The sequence below is a fragment of the Hylaeus anthracinus genome, unplaced genomic scaffold (genome assembly GCF_026225885.1).
Source record: "Hylaeus anthracinus isolate JK02 unplaced genomic scaffold, UHH_iyHylAnth1.0_haploid 11997, whole genome shotgun sequence".
Classification (NCBI taxonomy): Eukaryota; Metazoa; Arthropoda; class Insecta; order Hymenoptera; family Colletidae; genus Hylaeus; species Hylaeus anthracinus.
The window spans coordinates 11,708,457-11,731,254 of NW_026534344.1; the positions used below are offsets into that span (position 1 = coordinate 11,708,457).

General features: G+C 44.9%; 1 protein-coding gene across 39 annotated transcripts in view; it reads left to right on the forward strand.

The window, feature by feature from the left end:
• The window catches only part of LOC128889285 (dystonin), a 105,240-nt gene that overhangs the window by 10,302 nt on the left and 72,140 nt on the right, over nt 1–22,798 (forward strand). For 21 of the 39 annotated variants that reach the window (XR_008460409.1, XM_054146752.1, XM_054146758.1 and 18 more), the window contains 2 exons: nt 15,323–16,057; nt 20,072–20,133. Coding sequence is in view for 38 of the 39 variants with exons in the window: in XM_054146752.1 (XP_054002727.1) it covers nt 15,802–16,057; nt 20,072–20,133 (318 nt within the window). In the remaining variant the exon portion in view is untranslated. Of the gene's footprint in view, nt 1–3,850; nt 5,115–15,322; nt 16,058–20,071; nt 20,134–22,798 lie in introns of those variants that run through there. The other 18 variants (XM_054146760.1, XM_054146786.1, XM_054146787.1 and 15 more) reach the window with 4 other exon arrangements.

Genomic DNA, 22,798 nt, shown 5'->3' on the forward strand with positions numbered 1-22,798 from the left:
ATAGTTTTAGATGAACTTCAATAAATTCAATCCTTTCAGTAAGCAACCTAGAAAAACAATGAAGGAGGATAAGACTCTTTTTCCAAACCCATTTAAAATAGCCAAAGTATAACTGTAATCTTCTAAAAAATCACATTTAAAATTCCTTCAAAAGGGCAAAGTTTGAGAGACACTGGTGCACCGCCATGCACGCTCACGATGTATGGCGCTTGGCGTTTGCTATGATCCCTGCTTTTCTTCAGTTTAAGCGAGGTTTCGCGAGCCGCTCGCTAGATGTCCCAGGATATACCTGGGGCACCCGAAGAGCCCCGTTTCATTCGCGCTTTATCTCTCTTTCTTCGTGAAAATCTTCCGCGAAGTTTCTCTAGCCGCAATTAACTTTCAAAATCGCGAAACAAGCGGCTCCTTAATCAACCGTGCTAATTAGTTCGAATTCGGAGTTTCACCGCGATTCTGACTCACCTCCCTGGGATATTATCCTGGTAGTCCGTCCGTTTCCTCTTCGATGACGTTTCTTATTCGGGGGTGAAGGAGACGTCACGCGAATCGACATCCCTCCGCGACGATTTTCGGTTATCGAGGTACGAGTGAAGTTGAAGTTATGGCGTTCGCGATCAGACTAAATTTTCATAGCGATTGGCCACGTTTTTATATATATATTTCCTGTAGTAATCTCCGATTCCATCGGGGTACAGTTAGGAATGCGCGTGAACTTGCCAACGGGGCACCGAGAAAATAAAAATAAAAGTAACAGAAAAGTGTTGCCGGGTGGGATTCAGGTCATGAGCGGGGGAACGGTGAACCGCTGCTCCAAACTCATCGAATATGTAATAGACGTTACTAAATAGCGTTAGATAGTGGGAATTATCCTTTTCGGCGCGACTGACGGTCGTCTGGGGCGAATCGTGGAGGACGCGATGTCTTCTTGTCCCTTGGTTCACTGTTTCGTTGATTTTTTATCCGCATTGTTCAGGAGTATAGAGGAAACTTCTCGTTTGTTCTTGGAAAAAGTTGGGCACATTCGAGTAACCAAAAGTGTCAATGTAGGCCCCAAGTAGAAAAAAAAGTTGTACAGGGGAATCTCTAACCAAGTACCTTCATATTTTTACTTACCCATTGAGAACCTTTGAGGGATACATAAATTTTCATAATCATAACTAATCCGCACATTCTATGCATATTATATCGCTTGCAAATACGATAATTACACGTACAGAATGCGTGCACTTATGAAAAATAAAATACATTCTGCATGCATATATTTCATACAAGGTTATCGTATTACCACACAACATAGACGTTGTACCATGTCAGCCAACCCAACGTAGCAAATACAGTAGAGACTCCCGTATCCGAACTAATAGGGAGACAAAAGTGGCTGGATAGTGGAATCTTTGGATAATAGAACAATTACTTTCTTTCGCATTAAATATCATTTATTCAAGTAGTAATGAAGAAAATTGAGTTCCTTTCAACGTCTAAGGGTCCCATATCTTATTAGCCACTAAATCACGTAAACTTTTTTTGTAAGCAGCTGCGTAGAATTACATCAGACCGTAGAAGTCCTTTTCCAAATGACCGAGATGCTTCCATATGAGAAGGCACGTTGTGCGGATAACAGGACATACGGATGATAGAACGTCCGTATATTAGAGGATTCGGATAATGGGTGTACGGATACGGGAGTCTCTATTGTACTCAAATAAGAACACTATTGGTAGGGCGTGGCGATGATCCAGTAGGGCAAAGCGTTCACTGTGAATCCAGAAGATCTGATTTCGAATCCTCGTGGCTTATTTTTCATAAATTCATAAATTCCGCAGTCTGTCGCCCGCTTTTCACGCAACATTTCATTTCATTGGACATTACCCGTCAAACTTAATTGCCTCTAAGCCCCCGTTTAGTCTAGATCCGTTACTGCAGTCAGCGCAAGCCTATTTATCCGTGGTTCGGTTTCCACGTTGCATATAAATTAGATGAAACTTGTTGGTAAACCCGTCAGGATCCTCTTAGTTTTAAGTATCCCATTTGCAACTACAGTTGCATTGAGACGTTTTACGAAGACGTTATTTATCGCCACTCGTGGATAAACGATGGGAACGGGAGTTGAACAGTTAAACAGCTCGAAAGCTCGCGGGAATAATTATCTCGTACGCGAGGATTAAGATGCGTGTAAACAAATTCCGGTGCATCGACACGCGACGCTTCTGGACCGAATTAAACGAGTCGAGTTGACCTACTGGTAGGGATGCTAACGGTATCCATTTGCATTGGGTGCCAACGTGTCACCGGGACACCGATTTTTGATAGTTATGATAAGAACGCTGCAGTTTTCGTCGCATGGTGCATCTGCGCATTTGGCAGTTGCTCTTTTTCCAAGTAAAGGAAATGATCGCGTAGGTAAACCTCGACCGTGGAGTCTAGGATCCTGGGTTTAAACCTCCAGCGTTAATTTTTGAACTCCTACGTACCTTATATCTTAGTCTACCACCGTCCAAAATCTTGTATCAACTCGCAAAGGCTAGAACCAAGATCCATGTCAGTGGGACAGTTTCTGCCAACCACCGACGTCCACTCGATGTCCAATGGAATTATTTGCACTCTTGAGACGTAGTACTCGATCCTCGATTTTTTGCGAGAAGTAATCGCGTCTGAGATAAGTCGCTACGTTTATACGACGTGTCTGGGATCGTTTATCTTGATAAGATAAACATATCTGCATTCGCGACCGCGGCTCGGATTAGCGGTCTAGAGGAAAGTCGCATATTAAGTGTCCACATCTGTTACGGTCGGGCTCGCGTTTACCCCGTTGGGTTTCAGTGTGAACATAAACAAGAGGTAGAATATCGGCGACGTTAGGAATGATCGACGAAGAAAAAATTAGGTGCGTTTGGCCGGCCGCCAGAACGCAAGAATTCTCACGCTTGGGGCGTCCGCGATGCGCCTAGCCACCGTCTTGATTCCGTCGAGGCCCATTCCGCGAGTAGCGTCGTTTTGCCGCGTAACTTTGCCACGTCTGCTTGTGTAACTGTTGGGCTGATTCGAATAATTTCTTGGGAAAACAAAACCCCGGAACGTTTACGCGCGCCGATTCGAAACGGAATCGAGACGGTCCAGGCGGCTTGCGCCAGAGAACTCGCAGCTTCGACGTAAACAACGCAAGGTTTGTTTGCGCGAGTGATATAAGAAACGACATTACTTACGGGATACACAGCCGCGAAAGTATTCTGAACGCTGGCATTCCAAAGTGTTGCACAAATACACGGTGTAGATCATAGTTTTCGAAATAAATAAATACCGTGAGCGAGGCACGAGTACGTAAGTGTGAGTATGTAAAATTGCGTAGCGATCTGATAACGCGTAAAGAGTTGGTAGAAGATTTGAAACGTGCCTTTTACGGAGGTCGCTAGATTATGCTTGCATTGTTTTATGTTAATATTTCGTTGCAACACCTTTGGCATTAATTACACGTCCGAGCCGACGTGTTGTTTACAAGCCTGAACGCGAATTTATCTTACGTTATAGTTGTACTAATGGGTGCATTCGTATTCGAACAGTTCAAATTTTTCATTTCTCAATTATTGGGAGTATTTGGTATTAATGAAGTCACTTGGTAGGTTACTAAATACGTCTTTAAAGTGGCTTTGTGAGTGAATAAAACTATACTGGTAGATTTTAATTGATACAATCGTGGTATCTCAAGTGATAAGGTTAGGTAACACGCCCAGTATGAAGATAATATTTGTATTAAATACAATTTTATTCATAAAATAAGTAAAAATTTCGTATATATTACTCTTACTCCTATATTGATAATGGGAGTATTCATATAAAAAAGTATAGTGTATCTTTCAATAGATAAAGTGTTAGAAATGATCTCTCCTTCCCTGTTGGAATGTAGGGCAACCTCATACAGGGGGTCGCGTCCCCAAGTTTGGGGGAACGCAGTTGGTTTGTTGATAGTTTGCGATGCAAGCATTGGGATGCTTTCGCGCTTAGCTGTATTCTTGGCAGGAATTCGCGCGGAACGTTAAACGAAAGAGACAACGCCGAGCGGAACGATCCCGCATTCGGGGTGTAGGTATAGAAACGAAAACAAGTCGCGTCGTTGTACGGGACGCGCCGATAATTCGGAGTCGTCGGTATTTTCACGGCGCGCCCCTGTCGTTACGTGACCTGCCCTACGAACCTGTTTGTAACGGCAGCTATTCTACGCGGAGCGCTGTCAAAAAGGCCCCGTAGGGCCCTCTCCGTCTACCATAGACTCTTCTGTTGGGCCCTTCCCCTCCGTCTCCCTCCCTTACGCCGCGCGGTTTCACCCCGAGCCCGCCGGTGTGTCGATTTCTCTCTCTGACGAACGGAGAAAGTGAAGGATGAACGAGCTGCAATGGCGGGGCACGCCGCGCGGAGGAGTAGGTTCTGGAACCTCGAGGCCCGAGGTAGAAGGCAGCTTGGGTGGGCGGCAGTTGTCCAGGCTGGCGCAGTCTGTGTCGAGGCGACGTGCTCTACACGACGGAGCGGCAAATCGCGTCTTCTCCAACTCGCAAGCCGCACGCTCGCTCTCCTTCTTCTTCCCTTCCCTCTTTCCCGCTATACTCTCCCTTCCCTTCTTTCTATCCCTTCACGCCGTCTCTCGTTGCCATTCCTCCTCTCCCCCGAGGTCCCCTTACCCCCTTGACGGCGTCGTTCCTTATCCACGGCGCGTTGCTCCTCTTTCCTCGGCCCATTCATCCTTCTCGGTCCACCTTTCCGTCTTTTTCCGTTCGAGCGTTTCTCCGACGCGCACGTTCCTCTCTCGCTCGAGAGTCTCTCGGCCGTCCTCGTCGCGCAGCGGCCTACAGCTACCTGGCCGTGTTACGGCGGGGTTCCGGATACGCGCGTCGACTTCGTCAACGTTGTGTCGTGCGGTACGCTCTCCGCCACGGAATTCCAGTGCCACGTCTCGAGTTCGAGCTGACGGTGGGTCGCGGTGACGGTTCGGTTCGGCTAGGTTCGATTCGATTCGGTTCCGTGGTACGTCGTGTGTCAAGTCGTGTTGCTCGGGATTCACGCCGATCGGTGTCGTCAGTGTTTACTCCCACTCTTATCGTCGTCGTTCCTGTCAGCCAGTCACGGTAAAAACACGTGCATTGCTCCCAAGTGACGGACGTGCAAACGACACACGACCATAGGCGATAACGCACGCGTTCGATCAATTCCGCGAATTGTGCGAGCGACGAGGAAAACAGAAGGAACTCGCGGGTGTTTTTGTTGACTTTGACACGTGCGCGACGAGCATCCCGTGGCGAACGGAGCACGTTGGAGAGTTGTTTTGGTTCATTCTTGTTTGGTATAGGCATTCGCATTCGGAGAAATATTTCGACAAACCCCCGTGGCCCCGTGAGCAAAACACGAGGCGTTCCGTGAGTCACGCTTCGTTCCGTGGCACCTCTCCCTGTTATTCTACCTCTGTCTCCGACTCCGCGGTCACTCTTTCTCGCTCGGTCTCTGTATCTCCGTCTTTGTCCTGTCCCTTGAACGCCTATACAGGCGGACTCTCTCGTTCTCACTTCGACCTCTCGCTTCCCCTCCCATTAACGCGAGCGTTTGTTGGTAATCACGAAACGGCATCGAGACCCGAGACGGAGCTGATTCACCAAATAAGAAATACGTGTATCGATATTATATCGAGTTCATTCAAGATTTCGATCCACACTCTCGTTCATACGTGGCTCGCCATTCGCCAGTCGTGATTCCTAGAATTTCCATCGGGCTCGACGAGGTTTGCGAGAACTTACAACGGCGATTTAAAGGTTCGGGGAACCACAATACTTTTGATCGCGTCACGACACTTACGTCGAGTAGGGAGGAGTTGAAGAAAGGTACTTGGTTGGAGTGGAGAAAATTACGGGTTGAACCTGTTCTTTTTTGGAGCAGATAACGAGGAGGTTTATTGGAATCTTTTTTGGTAGAATGTGTGATGTGTGTATCAGGTATAGAGATTAATTCCGTGTCCTTAAGTAGAAATATTTAATTGGCATTTTGTTATTATGTGTTAAGGTACCAACATTCTGGGTTCTCGACCTGGTCTCCGTTACAGTGAATCAATACATGTATTATACAACTTGAGTCGAAACCTGATGCCCATTGCAACGTATGTATATGTATATACGAAGATTGTAGTTATACATTTTCGCTTATTATGATTACTGTGACTGACTACAAGCGTGCTTGACGCAGTAGTTGTATAAGAGTAACAATAAGCAAAATTTGATTGGTTCTTATAGATGTGTTGCAAATGACCATCAGGTTGAGATTTTGGTTCATGTGAGACTAGAGTTATAAATAATTGAATATTTATAAGAGGCACAGAATTAATTTCTACTCCTAATCAAATATTTACAAGTGAGGGGGCAGGCTGTAACAGGCCGGTTTTTAATGTCAGCGTCTAGATAGTGTTCAAACTTCAAGGTAATTTTGTAGTGACGTTTCTAAAAATTGAAAGTGTTGCTCTTCTCGTGTTTGGAATTTAAATTTTATTCAAGTATTTCGTTACCTCGGAGTGTGGTACTACGTAGTGCCAGAAAGGTGAAGGCTAGCTGAGAAAATTCGTAAGGAAATTCTGCTTCTTTATCGAGACCATCTTCATATAAAATATACAGAAATTGATCGTTTAATTCTACATGACACAATAATTTCGTCTTTAGAAAATAACGTGAGAAATACTTCCATTCCAGTACATTTTCTTATATGCAGCATATGAATTATTAGGATGACTGAAAAGTAATCAAAATTTTATCAACATTTATTTATTAAAGAAATCGTAAACACTAATCAACGAAATAATTTCCATCACTTTCTAACGCTTTTTGCCACGCTTTTCCTTTTTTTAAAAAGTCTTTCGATTTTTCATTGATAAACTTTCCCAAGTCGAAGACATTTTGCTTACTTATCGGTCCCCCTATGGTTTCATATACTATTCAGTTCAGTACCACGTGAAATATTTTTGTACTCGATTGAAAAATGTGTGTTTAAGACCAGGAAATAGCTGTCCACCCCTCTAAAAGGTGGTGCCGCCCCTTAAATTGGGGTACAATCGAGGCAGGGCCGAGCAACGTCGGCGCAGTAGAGTCCAGGATCGCGAGCACCGGCGCGCAGGGTTAGACGACGGTTTTTAGCGTCGAGTGAATAAGAAGAAAGTCGTTTTCATCGAATACGGGGATTGCGTAATAATTGCAGGCTGGTAGAGCTCTATGACAAACCGGCTTCGCGAGACACGCCGCGCGCACAATCACGTACGAGCGTTGCTTATGTGTCCCCACTCGCCCAACGTGTACGTGGAATTTCTTAATTTGGTCCGATCGACCTATTCTCTGGCCTGAATCGGTCGTAGCCGGCACGTACCCTCCGCTACCCGTTTTACCGTTTCGAGCGTTATCGAACCCCGCAGGAACGTCATCGTTGTTGCGGTACCATCGACGCGTCTCCCTTCCAGAAATTCGCGAGCCGAAAATGAGGAAAGCACGAGCTGTTCTCGCGAAAGTGGGACGCTTGGCACGCGTTTTCTTGCCAAATTGTCTTCGAACGGCACGATCGAGCCTCGCCAGCACGAAGGTACGTCCCGTTCGGTGCCGGAATGCCAATTACTCCCCACGCGCGTTCTCGTTATCTCGGGGGACGAGTTTCGGATCATTTTGACCGAACAATTTTGTTCAATTGGTCCGGTTGCCGCAAAAAAGGGATACCCGAAAGGTAATTCTCATTTCGATGTAATTATTATAAGGGGAATTCATGCCTTCGAGATTCAAATGAAAGTAACACAAACTGTATTGTTGATATTTTATATATCTCTGCATTCGTGCACATCCTCGTATATTTTTCCATGCATCCATTCGCCACAGATGCATAAACATGTCTAATGATAAAGAAATCACTATTTTTAATTTAAAGTGCTTATCTCGATAAGCTCACTATACCTTGACTCGATTTTCTACATCGTTAGTCCCAGTAGAAGAGCTAATCTCACTATCCTCGTAGGTCTATTCATATTCACAAGAATCTCTCTAACCGGAGCAAACGATCTCGTCTCTTTACATTTCGAATAACAAGATTAAACTCCTCCTTCATGCTCCAGTGTATCGATTCTTATTTTCACAGTACTCTTTTATGCACGGTGCATACCAATCTCGATTCTGAACCACAGACCTCGACCTCCAAAAGACACTGGTCCTCGATAGCCCATCCATTATCGTCTATCTTTCATTTTCCTGATGATTCCATCATTTTCGCGGGCCCCTCCCCGCGTTCTCGCCCCCTTTTTGCTCGCCTGGTTAGTATATCGTCCCCACCTTCTTGTACGCGACCTCCGTCGTGTTCGCGCCGAAAGCCGTATTTGGCTGTCGCGTTAACAGAGACCCGCGAAAGTGCAAGTAAGCTTTATCGCCGAGCCAGTCCCTCGAGCCGAGTGCCTCGAGTGCGCCCTCGAACTCCTTCGTCACCGGGGGGGCCCTCCTTCTCGAGGCGCCACTTTTTTTTGCCCCTCGCGAGTTTTCGAGCGGGGCACGATGACGTCGTCGTCGCGATTGCGCGATCATTGAAACATTCGTCGACGACGGGTTCCTCGAACGTTCTTTCCTGAAAAATGAGACGCCCAGGATGATCAGTTAACCCCTTTACACTTGCCATTTTCACTGAAGCAAGCTAGCAACTCCAGGCAGACTTCTCACGAGCAACGTGAAATTATTTTGTACATAAATTCGGGGTAGCATAGTGAAATATTTTATGACCTGTTACATTTTGGAGACTAAAAGCTTTTAGTATTAGCCTTTTGCACTCGAGGGGTGACTCTCAGTCACCACTAGGTTTTCTTTAGGTTTAATTTCTTTCGAACTCGAAGTGCCAATAAAATGATTGTCGTTGAGGCAAAGGTGATTCTCAAATCTCAAATTAGAGATCTCATTTTCGAAGTCAATATAATCTTAGTATTCGTGGCAGTAGAATGCTAAAAAAGCATCTCGAGTTGCTGGTAATACCAGAAAAAAGGCCTCGAGTGCAAAGGGTTAAAAGACCATTCCAGGCTTAACCCCTTGCACTCGAGACTCTTAGTCACCACTAGGTTTTCTTTAGGTTCAATTTCTTTCGAACTCGAAGTGCCAATAAAATGATTGTCGTTGAGGCAAAGGTGATTCTCAAATCTCGAATTAGAGATCTCATTTTCGAAGTCAATATAATCTTAGTATTCGTGGCAATAGAATGCTAAGAAAGCATCTCGAGTTGCTGGTAGATACCAGAGAAAAGGCCTCGAGTGCAAAGGGTTAGATTGTCCCAAAAGTTTCTTTCGCGACTTTCTATCATGCAGTGTTTGCATAAATGGACAACCTTATCTCTTAGAAGTTGACGTAACAATAATCGAGCAAAATGGATGGTACACAACTCGGTGATGTAACATAAAACATGAAATATAAAATATTGTGCACGTAGTATTCACTAATAAAACGAAAGAAACTTTTAGAACAACCTAATATTACGTTCTACCTTTTTTTTTTTATTCAAGTGCTCTTGAAAAGAAAAAAAAAGTTTCTCATACATTCCTTTGGGCATCACATTCGAACACATCGAACATCTTAACTCTTAGAAGCCTGATTTCCCAAATTAAACTTTAAAAAATATCAATGTATTTGAACAATTTTGACAGCGACGTTTATTTTTTTAACTTTTGTAGGTACGTACATACAGCCAAATATTAAAAACAAACCAGTTGCAAGTGAACAATTCGATTTAAAAGCCTGGTGTCATATTTGAAATTTAGAGCATGTAAGGGTTAAATTGAGGGGAATTAAACGGTACAAATGGTCAATACAATGCAAACAATATAGGTAGTAATAATGTAATCGAATAATTAGTCTCAATCAACACGCCTCGCAGCTCGAGAATACATACCAGCGGACGATTCTTTCAACAACATTTGAAATTGAATGCCCAACAACCAAAACAAGTAGTAGAGGAGGGGAGGGATTTGTCGCAACCTTTCATACGCGATAACGTGTCGGGGGTAATATTTAGGCGCATTTGACCTACGTCGCGCGAATCATCCGGACGTGTTCCGTCTCGTTAGCGTCGCGTCGACTCGAATGTGTTTCATTTCGTGCGTGACTCGGGATCGCCTTTGCGTTTGCAACCTCGAAAACCAGTTTTAGTTGCGCCGCGAAAAAGGAACGGAGTTTAGAGTGGTCCCCGCGGGCTCTGCTAGCCGAACTACACGGTTTAACGAGTCGGCTTCTCCGGATGACTTCTTCGTTCTCGCGAGCAAAGGTCGGCCCCCGAGAATTTATCGAACGCTCGATTATTCCTGGCCACCCGAGACTCGCGAATTCCCTTCGAAGGTCGTCCATCGAGTGCCTGCGAATTCAAGTGACGCTTGTGTGGTGACAAATGTGCGCAGTGACGGGATATAGAATGTAGAAATGGGTAAAATGTTTAACGATAGATGAAGATTTCCATAATTTTTGTGCGAGGCAGGTCTTTGGGAGGGGACTCCTCTTAGGATTTTCTCCAAATTTTGAGAGGTTTAGCGGTTTCACAGCGGAGATACTCGTCTCCAAAGTTTCCATTTATAACAGTCGGATTCTGCGAGATATTTCTACTTCTAGAGAACGTTGAAACTCCCAAAACAAAGTCTTGTTCAAGCAATCGTCATTATATCATCGCAATCTTTATAATCTGTGCGCTTACGTATCAAGTTCGAGGCTAAGCATAGAGCATCGAAACGGTTGGACGGTCCCTGCAAAGGTCGATCCGTAATCAATGCTACTTCTAGAATTACGCGTTTCCTAGCAGATCAAAGAGGATCGGGGCTTATCCGGTCCGCGGGAATGTGTAGGTCGATCGGTCGCGGAGGAATCGACCCCGTCCGTTCATAAGCGTCGCGGTAACTGGGACAACAACGCGAGAAGAACCTCGGATGATCTCTGGATCCATGGTGTCGCGACACGTTGTAGTTGGACTCGAGGTGTTACGAGACGTCAAGATAGGTGGGGTTTCCGTTTGAGAACCGGAGGAACGAATCGGCGAGACGATCGCGACGAAGAGGCACGGGGAAGGGCTTGTGAAAACAGAGGGAGAGGAAAAGAAGTCGCTGCTCGTTATAGCGAGTCGCGCTTTGCCGCGTGCTGCTCAAGGTTGACCGAACTATACGGAGGAGAGAGTCTTCTCGGCTTCCAAGAGCCCTCGAGAGTCCTCCGAGAGCCGACTATGGACCCGTTATACTGCTACGCCGTTGCCACAAGAATGCCGCCGAGCCGGCCCCTCTTGCAGCTCGCGTTATGCCGATCCGATCCGATACGCGTACACGCGCTTCCTCCTCCTGCTCCTTCGTCGGCGACGCTTTTCGCTGGCGCTCCAACGCCAAGGAAACTCTGTTTTTCTCATCTCCACCACCTGACGTTGAACACAGACCACTTTTGGGAGAGATCTAGAAGGCTAGGGAAATGTAGGAGCCATTCATAACGAATCCAAGCAGAGATGGGAAAAACCCTAGACTTCGAATAAATCTGAAGTTTGCCGATGTGTCTGTCTCGTTCCTTTCTCTGGAAAATGTTCAAAAGAGGAGACGAGACAAGCATATCGGCAAACTTCAGATTTATTCGAAACCTAGGGTTTTACCCATCACTGAATCGAAGATTGATATATTGCAAACTTTGGGGATATCGTTGCAACACTCAGCTCCTTTTCTAAACCATTGCAGGTCCGAGTAGGTAAAAGAATACAGTTAATACATTCGCGACCGCTGACGTGAACTCACGTCACTAACAATTCTATTCATGGTTATGAAAAGAAATTAAGAAAATCTTTTTATTTTATACACTACATATTTCCAACATATTTTGTCATTTTTATCTTCGCCCTAACGATACAAATTTGCCATGTCCAGTTTCAGAATTGTATTATTTTCGTCAGTACTCGGTATCAGAAACGTCAAATATCCGAATGTGTTAATTATTTCTAGAGTTTTTTAGTCATTTCCTTTTATTACAACCAATTTATCACGTTACAAGAATGAGTTACATTTCTGCCAGTAGCACTTAGTTATTATTATTATTATTTGGAGTGCTATCACATCGACGCCATCAAATTAAAATTCAGCTTCGAGTCCTGCAGGCTTTAACAAAATTCAGCATGGGGAGGGGAAGAATGGGGGAACCCGAACTACTGTTGGGTTCGAGTTATCTGTGTCTTTTCACTAGATTCGCCTAAAATCGACGGTTTATCGGTGACGTAACCTTTCTTGTAATATAACGTAACAGTTATCTTATCAGAAGCCACTTCCTCCGTAACGGTATGTTATATGAAGGAAAGAATTGTCCAAGACAATACAATCGCTGTGTTCGAGGAAGCAGCCGCGAGATTACACAGAAATTTCTATGCGCAAGCAGTCTTGACGTAAGGCTGACTGTGTAATGAAATGTGATATCAAGACCGGCTGAACGTAGCGCGAGCTCTAACCCTTTTTGCTAGGTTTAATAAACGCCATCGGCGCATTCCGCGGAGAAGGATTTCTCCATATGACGCTAACGGAAACGCGTAATTGTCTCGACTCGATTCTGTAAAATTGCGGAGCAATGTTTCATACGCCTCTACTCGATACTTGTTCGGTAGCAGTCGACCGTTTGTTACCTTTCTATGAACGTCTCGCTTTAGAAGGCCGCGTATCGTTCACCGGTGAACGAAAAGCTCGTAGGAGGCGGAGGGGTAGGTGGGAGAAAAAACACATCGTGTTTCGACGTACCGTGATGTCACCGGTTTCATTCGTTTCTCATGAATCGTTTTCTTCTTAAGGGGTTACCACATCCCGACGAACCCAAAAGGAACGCTATTGTCACGGATTCTTCGCAGGAAACGTATGCGTTCATCGCTTTTCAGGAATGAAAATCATTTTTTTACGGATACTGAATATCCATTTATTCAGTTTTTAAGTTTGGATCGCGGTTCCTCCAATTTTCATAAAAATATTTATGAACTATTTACGTATTCTTTACAACGCTGTCCCATCACGTGACTCAAAAATTTGACTAACCTGTTACGAGGACGCTTATATTTCCTACGTACAGTCAATCCTATACGTATTCGTACCTTCTATGATAAGTTTTATCTTTCCAAATAAATGTTTCATTAAATGCACTTCTAATGAAAAATTTATTCGGAAACATAAGATCCATAATTTAATTTAGACAAATTTCTTCAATAGATATCGAAGGAATACTTATGAGACTGACTGTATATCGAGATATTTTTACGAAAATCGGCAATATTTCTCCCAATTTGCATAAAAATATTCACGAAACATACCTGTTTATTAAAACTCTGCTCCATTACGCGACGCTTATATTTTCTCACATAGATCGGCGGTACATTATTATGAAAATCGGCAAAAACTTCGTCCGAAGCCTCTACTTTCAATGAACACATGAATCATTCACATCGTCCAACGGGTATCGTCATGAAAAATTCTCAAACATCAGCAGTATCATTTCCCTGGTATCGAACAGAACCGTCGCGAATTCCTCCCTCCCTTTAGCTCATGTCTGTCGAACATTTCATTTGCAGACACCTGGATCGACCGTCGCCGTTCGTTTCCCGTTTTCGAGTTTCTGATAAAAATTCAGATGCGACTACCGTTGGCGCGTTACGCGCGCGTGTTACTTTCTCTCGAACTTTCTACACACAGTCGTCTAACCAACGGACACGGTCAGAAGGAGTCCGCCTAACACCGCGTGGCGCGTGACACGCGTTACTCTATTTTCTATTCGCATCTAATTCCGTCGGACCAGAGAGCACCGGGCAGAGTCGAGTCGACTCGAGTCCGATCGAGTCGCGTCGAGTCGCGATCCGAACGCTCGGCCACGCGACATCGGGACGGTAAACGTAATTCGTGGCTGGTATCGTCCGATCGTCGCTTAAGGGTCGAGGGAGAAGCTGCCACGATAAGAGCACAAAATGAGGGTCCGATAAAGGCAGCGGAGCGTTCTCCTCGAATAGCGAGAATATACTCCATTGGAAGAACGATAGGATTAGCGAGGGTCCCTTGGCTCGGGCGTGTTGCAATTGGCGTTGCTGGTTTTCGCTCCGATCCAGAAGACGACACCCACATGCCGTTGCTTCCATTACCATATGCGGAGATCCCGATGGTCTTGGGTTTCCCCGGGTGGCACCCGTGTCTCAGTCACCGACCGTCTCGTGGACCGTCAGTTTGGTAGATCTGCTCGCTGGATCGTTTATTCGTTAGTACAATCTTCGATTCGCTCGCGTGCTCGGTGGCTCGATCGATCGGGGGCACGCCTCCTCTGTCACTGCCAGTCGCGCTCGATTCGTTAATCGGTAACCGTCGTGCTCGCGCGTTCTTGGGGACGTTTCACCCTTCTGCTAGGGGATCATTCTCAAAAGGAACATTCTTCTATATTAGAGATTCGAGAGAAGAAGATTAGAGATTAGTCTGTGGAACTTTTACTCTTCTTTTTTTTATTATTATAGTGAAGTGTCTTATCCTTAGCATTCCCATCGCTGCGTTTGTATATGAACTTAGTGCATCTGTCGGGTATGGTCCAACTTGGAAGGGTAGAATTAGGAAGAGTAAAATTTAGGATAACAGTGTTCTGTCGCTATGTCCCCCACTCGTAACTAGAAGGATACAAGTGTTTTGTCGAAAAGTGTTCCGTTAGGCATATTTCCACCCCCGAAAAGAGGATCAATTCGTTCCATCACGACCTACGACTACAAGCATAGAAGTGTTTTGTCGACCATACCCCGACCTACGATCATAGACAGTTGACAGGCCTATCCATCGTCGCGTTCCGGTTTCGCAGGCTTGAATCGCCGTTCGCGGAAGTTTTGACGCGCTGCTACCGAAAATTGCCCCTTAGTCGTTTCTTTATCGCGTCTGGATGGTTATAGTTGGCCTCTCCTCGGGGAACGATGAACTAGGCGTCAGAGAGAGAGACCGATTACCGGCGTCCTCAGCGCGTTTCAACCGTGGCTCGCTTTCGGCCGAGAAACGTTGAGTGGTTACGTCTGCGACGTGCCGTGATAAATTCGGTCGTTGATTCGTTAAGGTTCGTTCGTCTGGAGCGGGCGAACGGCCGAACAAACGAACGAACGGACGAACCGAGGAACGAAATTAGCCGTTAGGTCTCCTCTTCTCTGTCCGGCGCATTGTCCGTGTGTCGTTGGCGTCATCGTCGTCGTCGTGGTCTTGGTCGATTCGCCCTCGAGTTCCTTCTTTTCCAATCGAGTTTGATCCTATCTGTCCGTCTGCGGGCTCGATCGATCTTTATTTCTCTTCTCTCAACAGCGCATCGCGACCACCGTGTCCAGTGTCAACGTATCCGTTCCAAAAAGAAACGAGAGTCAAAGAGGAGCACGCGAAGGGAGCAACGACTGGGGAGGAAAAAGCGAGTTTAACCGAGGGACGAAAATTGGGTCTTTCGTCGACTCGAAAGTGCCATAGTTATACACACACATATATATATACACGCGAAAATTATACGTATATATCGAATCTTTCCGTTAAGATAGCAACCCTAAGTGATTTTCAACTCGATAAGTGATAAATCCGCGAAAGGACTGTGTGCGTTATACGTGCATGGTAGCGAATCCTACGATCGGAAACGAGGACAGAGAACCAAGGAATCGTGGACAGTGGGATACAGAAGAGGAAGACGCAGAGTGGAGAGTGGGCCTGATGAACGACGAGAACGTCGTCTCGTTGCTAGCTGTTGGTCTCGAGAGAAGCTAAAGGAGACGAACGAGCGAGTTTAACTGGCTAACGAGATGTCCACTCAGGCCTATTACAAGGAGAGGCTCGGTTTCGACCCGGCCGATACAGTGGCGGAACACCATCGCGAGCAGAGATGGCAACACGGATACGAGGAGTCGCTTTCCAAGTTCAAAGGTCAGAACGAAAATGGATTTTCGTGGTGGATGACGGAGCATCGGGAGAATTGTCGGTCCGACGGGGCCGCGGAACATCGTTCCGGCAGCTCGCAGGCTTACTGGGGTTGCTGGGCGATGTTCATCGAGGCGCACGGTAGGTGAAGAGTTGGCATGCCGATGCTGGACCACGTCCAATACACCTTGCCCCTGACCCTCTCTCCTTTTCTTCCTGCCGCGAAACTTTTCTTCCGACTCGCCTCGAACATTCCTCTCTCTATCTCCCCCCTCTCTCGTTTTTATTTTCGTTTTCTTTCCTCGGTTTTGTTACGTTGACGAATTCGCTTCAGCTTCCTCCTTGATCTTCATCGTCCGAGAATCGCGACGACTCCGATATAGAAAGTTCGCTTTCCTGTGCGTTTCTTTTTCACTCTGCGAACCACGGTGGTCGAACGCGAGGGTTGCAACGATGAGAGAAAACGGGATACGATTAACCCTATCTTGAATTTTCGTTCCTTTTATTATTGACAGTAATTGCAACTATAAATGAACAAAACGTCCACATATGTGAGCAAGAGCGTGAAGAGGTTAAGGGGATAACCACTTAGAGAGTCAAATATTTTGTGTTTCACAAGATTTTTGTTCACTGACAAAAATTGACTTAATTTTTGTCAACATGGAGAATATTTTACTGCTTTTTACGATAGAGAACGTATATCATTAAAATTATTTAGTTAACTTTCAAGGCATTTAAATAAAGTAAACGTATGTAAAGTTTGCAAACTATCGGGTTATTACTTTTTGAGTTACATCCCCAAAGGTTTCTTGTGAAATTAAGTGTAAAGATTACCAAATGTACTTCAAAACTAAAGCGGTTTCTCCCATAAACGCTGGCCTTTTTGAAGTCTCAGTTTGTCAACTAATAAATTCTGATTAAATTCCAAGGTGCAGAATTAACACTAAACCTACGACGATCAGTCAAATAACCGTTTTCAAATTTTTGGATACAGTTTTTATATAGAACATGCGAATTATACACAATTGTTTCATGCATTATTCAATTTAGTTCCACGTATAATATTGTTGTATTTAATTAAAAGACGTCTCTTTAAGACTAGTCACTTATCCTCTCACAGAAGAGAAATTACAAGTGAACGACGATAGGTTTAGTATTAATTTCAAAATCTACCACAAAGTACAAATAGCACAGAGAACCCTGTGCTCGAATCTCAATACACACTTTACCCAATAAATTGAGACTTCGAAGAGGGTGACGGCCAGAATCGAAACGTTAATCGTACCTCGTCTTCTACCATTCGTTCCCGTCGTCAGCTGATCTTCGCATTCGATCAGGCCGAAGGAAGACGTTTTCGCACCGTGAGAAGAACGCTCAGGGAAAGGGGAACGGAGAATCGCCTGTTCGCGAAAACCGGAGGAGTCCGTATCGGCTCGGGAGAGATCAACGCGAGCGGAAGTAGCTTTTTAAGGTCGTTTACCTTTTGCCGTTTGACCCGAATGTTTCGCGGAAGTAGCCTCGGAAATAGCCGGGGCGAAATAGTAGCGCTCGCGCCATCCGCGATTCTAGCCGAGCCCAGAGACTAGAACGCCCGATAGAGAGGAATTCGGTTCTCGCGACTAGCGCGGTGCATTTCTCTCTTAAGAAACGGGAGGATCGATCGAGCAAACGATATTCGAAACCTCAGTAAAATTCATTGATAATTTGTATACCCTGATAACATTCGTTGATAACGGAGGCAAGTTTGTACATGAATGTTTTTGACCATTGACAATCGTCTAATTATTTTATATATTTTTTAACACTATTAACCTGGCTCTTGGCAGTTGCAGTGTTATTGGGTTGTCCAGAAAGTTGGTGACAATTTTTAAGCAAAATTCAAAGGCACATTTGAATTTTGATGTATGAGCTGCTTTATTTGAAAATGGAATAAGTCCAGTTAAAAAAAAAAACGAATTAATTCATTTTTTTAAAAATTGGACTTATTCCATTTTCAAATACAACAGCTTATATATTTATTGAATTATGTAGGTATCATTTTGTTCCACAACCTTTTCACCTTTTAAGGGATGTATACATGTTATTTGTTTTCAACCATTTCGATATATTCAGACCTGTACCGCCTACAAAAATCGACACGAACTTTCCAGACAACCCAACACTTTTACATACGATAAACATACTTTTTCCATGTTCACTTCTCACGATCGTTAATATCAACATGTATAGACTACATTTCCATCGTTGTCACTTCATTGACAAGGAAGTTAAACGTTCCTCGCACAATCGATGCCTCCCGTTTCTCTTTTAAATATCGCCGAGCACAAGATACCATCGTTTTCGATTTATTTTCTTTTTACTTTAACATACACTAACTCTTTTGGAGTGTCTTTGTGTGGCTAATATCGCGTCTCTCGATGCGCGTCCGCGACTCGCCAAGGCTTCGCCTCTTGCGCGTCCCGGCTTTAGAGTATTTACATTAGAATCGCTTTTGCATTCGGTTACGGTGACGACGTAATTGTTCTACACGTAGACACGTAGTGGGATACCCATCTCGCTTACGCAACGAATCCACGGAATCGATTTTTCGCGAACGAATCTGGAAAACGGTATCAACAAAGTCAGCAACGAGTAGATGATACGATAACAGGTTTCGTTCTCTTTGGTTCGAGCACATTAACTTCCCATTTCGGGCACGGTCACGAAACGCATCGTGACTTCCTTCCCTGGCCATATCACACGCTCCGAAATCCCACGACGTCGTAGAGTCCTCTCGTTGTCCCAATTTATTTCCATTGTGTTTCGGTATGCCACTCTTCCAAATCGTCGTTCGCGTCGTGTATTTCTTTCGTTCCATCCGACGAGCTTCGATCGAGTCGATTACGAGGCTAACATGTCGCGTAGATTAGAATGAATGAGTCCTCTTATTTTTAAACGCTTACGATCTAGCCAATTGGTGAGGTGCTTTTTATTATTTTTTTTTTGTTAACATTAACGCGCTGGTCCGAACACTGATCCTTTGTTAGAGGATCGTTGCGAAACCATGCAAATGGGTCCGTCTTTCTTATCTCGCGTGGCGCCTTGCATCGTTTCATCGAGTTCCAACCAGTCTTGTTGTTCCAGCTACCGAAGAGGTCACGCGCTGGTCAAAGAGCCACGAGTTGGCGATTCTCGTCGATCGGTTTAACTTGGACTCTTAACTCGGTCTTGATCGACGACGTACCGTTTCTCGTCCACGGAGTACCCACCGCTAGATACCATCGGCTAATCGGTCGTAATTAATTGCTACTCGGGTGAACGAGCGCCTCCCACTAGATTAATTTCGCGATCGAGCCGTGTCGTCGAACCTGATACACACGCTTACGTCTCCGTGTTACGCATCGGTCTCCATAACAGTACTGCCGTGTGCGCCTTCCACGGGCGTTGTAAGGTTGCTTAATCGGATTACGCGAAAGGTGCATGGGTACTGGACGCTAAGAACAGGGTCAAGCTTTCTTGCTTTGTCCCCGAATAAGTCCATTTCAGGTGGGCCAGATCGGCGATGAACAGGCGGGTATCGGCGATTAACACTATGCCGTCCAGTGGCACCGCTGTGGTGCCATGCAAAAACTATGGGGCAAATTCCGGTGGCATCACTGTGGTGCCATGGGAAAACTATCAGTCAGTCCTACCGGCGCCAAACGAAAAAATCTCGGTTTGACCTGCGGACGGCACAGTGTTAACAGCGACCAATAAAAGGCGAAGTTTTAGCGCACGTTTGCTTGTTTGCCTGCCGGATCGACTGCTCTTTTCCAACCCGAGTGCCTACACATATCAACACCCATCTACCTGCCTGCCTACCTACCTACCTACCTACCTACCTACCTACTTACCTATCTATCTAACCACCTACCTGTCCGTCTGCCTGCCCGTCTATCCGCCGCTGCCTGCCCGTCTATCCGCCGCTGCCTGCCTGCTTGGATGCTCGATGCATGCTCGCCCAGCACAGGCGATCGCGTTCATGCCGCGGTGAAAATGCAAATCGACGGTTTAATTAACCCCGCGACGTCACGCGGAAACCGAAGAAAATCGAGCGAGGTGCGGTAACGTCGTCGTCGCAACGATGACGGTTCGACTCCTCCCTAACCAATTGCTTGCTCTTTCTTGTGATTGCAGACGAACGAGACGCGATCCAAAAGAAAACATTTACCAAATGGGTGAACAAGCATCTGAAGAAGGTAAGCATGCGGAGCGGCTAGACGCGTTTCGTCTAGCGACGTTCTCAAATCGGTCGATGGGACGCGACGATCCATCGGGCGTGAATTATTTCTTGGTATCGACAGAGACGCCGAAGTTTAATACCATGGGATGAACGTGTCAACCCTTTGCACTCGATGACTTCTTTTCTACCAACGACTCTAGATGCTTTCTTAGCATTCTCACGAATTCTTAGATTGACTTCGAACATGAAATTTTTAATTTGAGATTTGAATATCAGATCACCTTTACCTCGTTTCAATGACACTTCGGTCCAAAAAAAATTCAACCTAAACCAAACGTTGCTGGTCGATTTACTGCGTCAAGGTGATGACTGGGAGTCACCTTTCGATCGCAAAGGGTTACTAATTGAAACCTGCATTGAAGTTTGTAGAGACCACTAACCATAATGGGGGTCACCATCGATCCCAGGTAAATAAGACCTTTACAAGCGGCGTTTCCCGCCCCTGATTCATAGACAATGCTGTGTCGGTTACTCGCAGGATTTCGAAAAGGGTTTCCTTGAATTTCACGAAGGTTCGTGGGCTAGCCCTTCCTTCGAAGTATCGAACGCACCTAAATTTAGACCGACCTTAGCAGGAGGCCACGGCTGACGGAGCCAGAGTATCGAAACACCTGATAGGTGTGAGCGCACGAGACCAGCGACGCGCAACGTCCAGGACAACCAGCTGTTTCGTAACAACGTACATACGTAAACGATAGGGACCTTCCCAGCCCCTGCCATAGGTACGCGTTTGTGCGTGTCGTGCACCCGGGCTGTCCATGTAGGCCGTCTGCGTGGGCTGATCGCACTCCCTTCCAGGAGGGTATTTCACGCGCGGCTATAGAAGGTAACGCAGGAAACCGAGTGGGTGAAATCGAGAAAATCGTTGCGATCGATCCCACCTCGGTCCCCGACGTGTTGTCACGCGGTTCGACACTCGAAAACGAGACTTTTAGTCGTGTTTGCGCAACTATTCGTTTTTCGTAAACAACGAACGTCATATGGACATTCGTTGAGTTTGTTACAGTCGTATACAGTCAGTTTCGTAAGTATTCGTACCTTTCATATCTATTTCAAATAAATTTTTAATATAACTATCTACATGTGCAAAACCTGTTCATGTACATATACATAATAAAACATTTATTTAACAAAAATAAAATAAAAATATACATGTAGAATTGAGTAACATCCACCTTTTCGAAGTTGGTTAAAAACATCAAATCTATCATTTAATTTAGGTAAACTACTTCAATAGATACAGAGGGTACGAATACTTATGGGACTGACTGTATATTCGTAGCTATAAGTATTCGTATCATCCATGTCTGTTGAAGAAATTACTCTCTACTAAATGGTAGGTTTGATGTTACCGGATAAATATTCCATTATAAATATGTACACGAATAAACTTTTCTATGTATATATTTACAATGAAAACTTTATTTGGAAACATCGAATCTATCATGTTGATCAATTTCTTCGATAGATACAGAGGGTACGAATATTTATGGTACTGACTGACGAGCATTTGTCCACGCCATGAGATGGTCGAAATTTTATTATAATAGGTTACTAAATAAGGCATATAACGATTTATTCAACAGTTCAACCCCTTCGTCTTGGGATATTTAATTCCACAAGCTCAGTTTTCATCGTCCCCTTTTATTACCCACTGCTTCGAAGTTTTTGTCTGATCTTGTCCAACTTTGATTGTTCCGATCGCTACCAACGACAATGACGATTCCAACGCTGACGAAACTGTTGGCGCGGACGTGTTCGCGGTGCGGACGACCACGTTGACCGCGACCCGACGTCGACGACGACGTATACGACACGCCGAGCGCCGACGACATGGCACGCGACCGCGAACAATTCTTGTAACTCGAGACACGTTAGCCTTGATCTCGCTACGCGCGACTTTCGTCTTCGTTTGTTCTGTCGCACGAAGTCTCGCGGATCACCGATGACGCAGGTTCTTCCGTTTTCGGCCGAGAGAAAAAGATGACGCGTCCACTTCGATGGCGAACGTTTTATTCAACTAAGAACAAACAACGATTCATTCGCGTTAAATTTTTAGTCGTTTTATTATACTCCAACTCAAATTTTCATTCTACGAATGATGAATGAGGCATTATTCACCCTTTATTCGACATTCGATTCACATCAAACCAACGTACAGCAATTTATTCGAGTCGACAGTTAAATTTCCATCTCTTCATCAAGGAAAATTCTATTCTATTTCAACTCAAATTATCATTCTACGAATGATGAATGACTCCTTATTCATATTTTATTCGTCACTCTGGTACCTCATCCAAACCATTAATTTCATTCGAATAATAGAGACTGAAATCATCCCGTATCGATTTTATAACGAATCGTAATTCAAATCCGTCAAATAATTATTCTAAAAATGACGAATAAACTGCCGTGTATCCATTCTTATGCATACTAAATCTCGCGAAATCTCCAAGAGACCAATTTCTGGTCCTATCTACCCTCTTCAAGAAGTTACATTCCAAATGATGCGATTCACGTCAGATAATCGTCGCTCGATTAGAATTCTGATCACTTCTGTTGACCGCGCGGACGATGCATAGAGAAAGAGAATCGCGGCGCGTTTCGACGGTTCGAGCAGC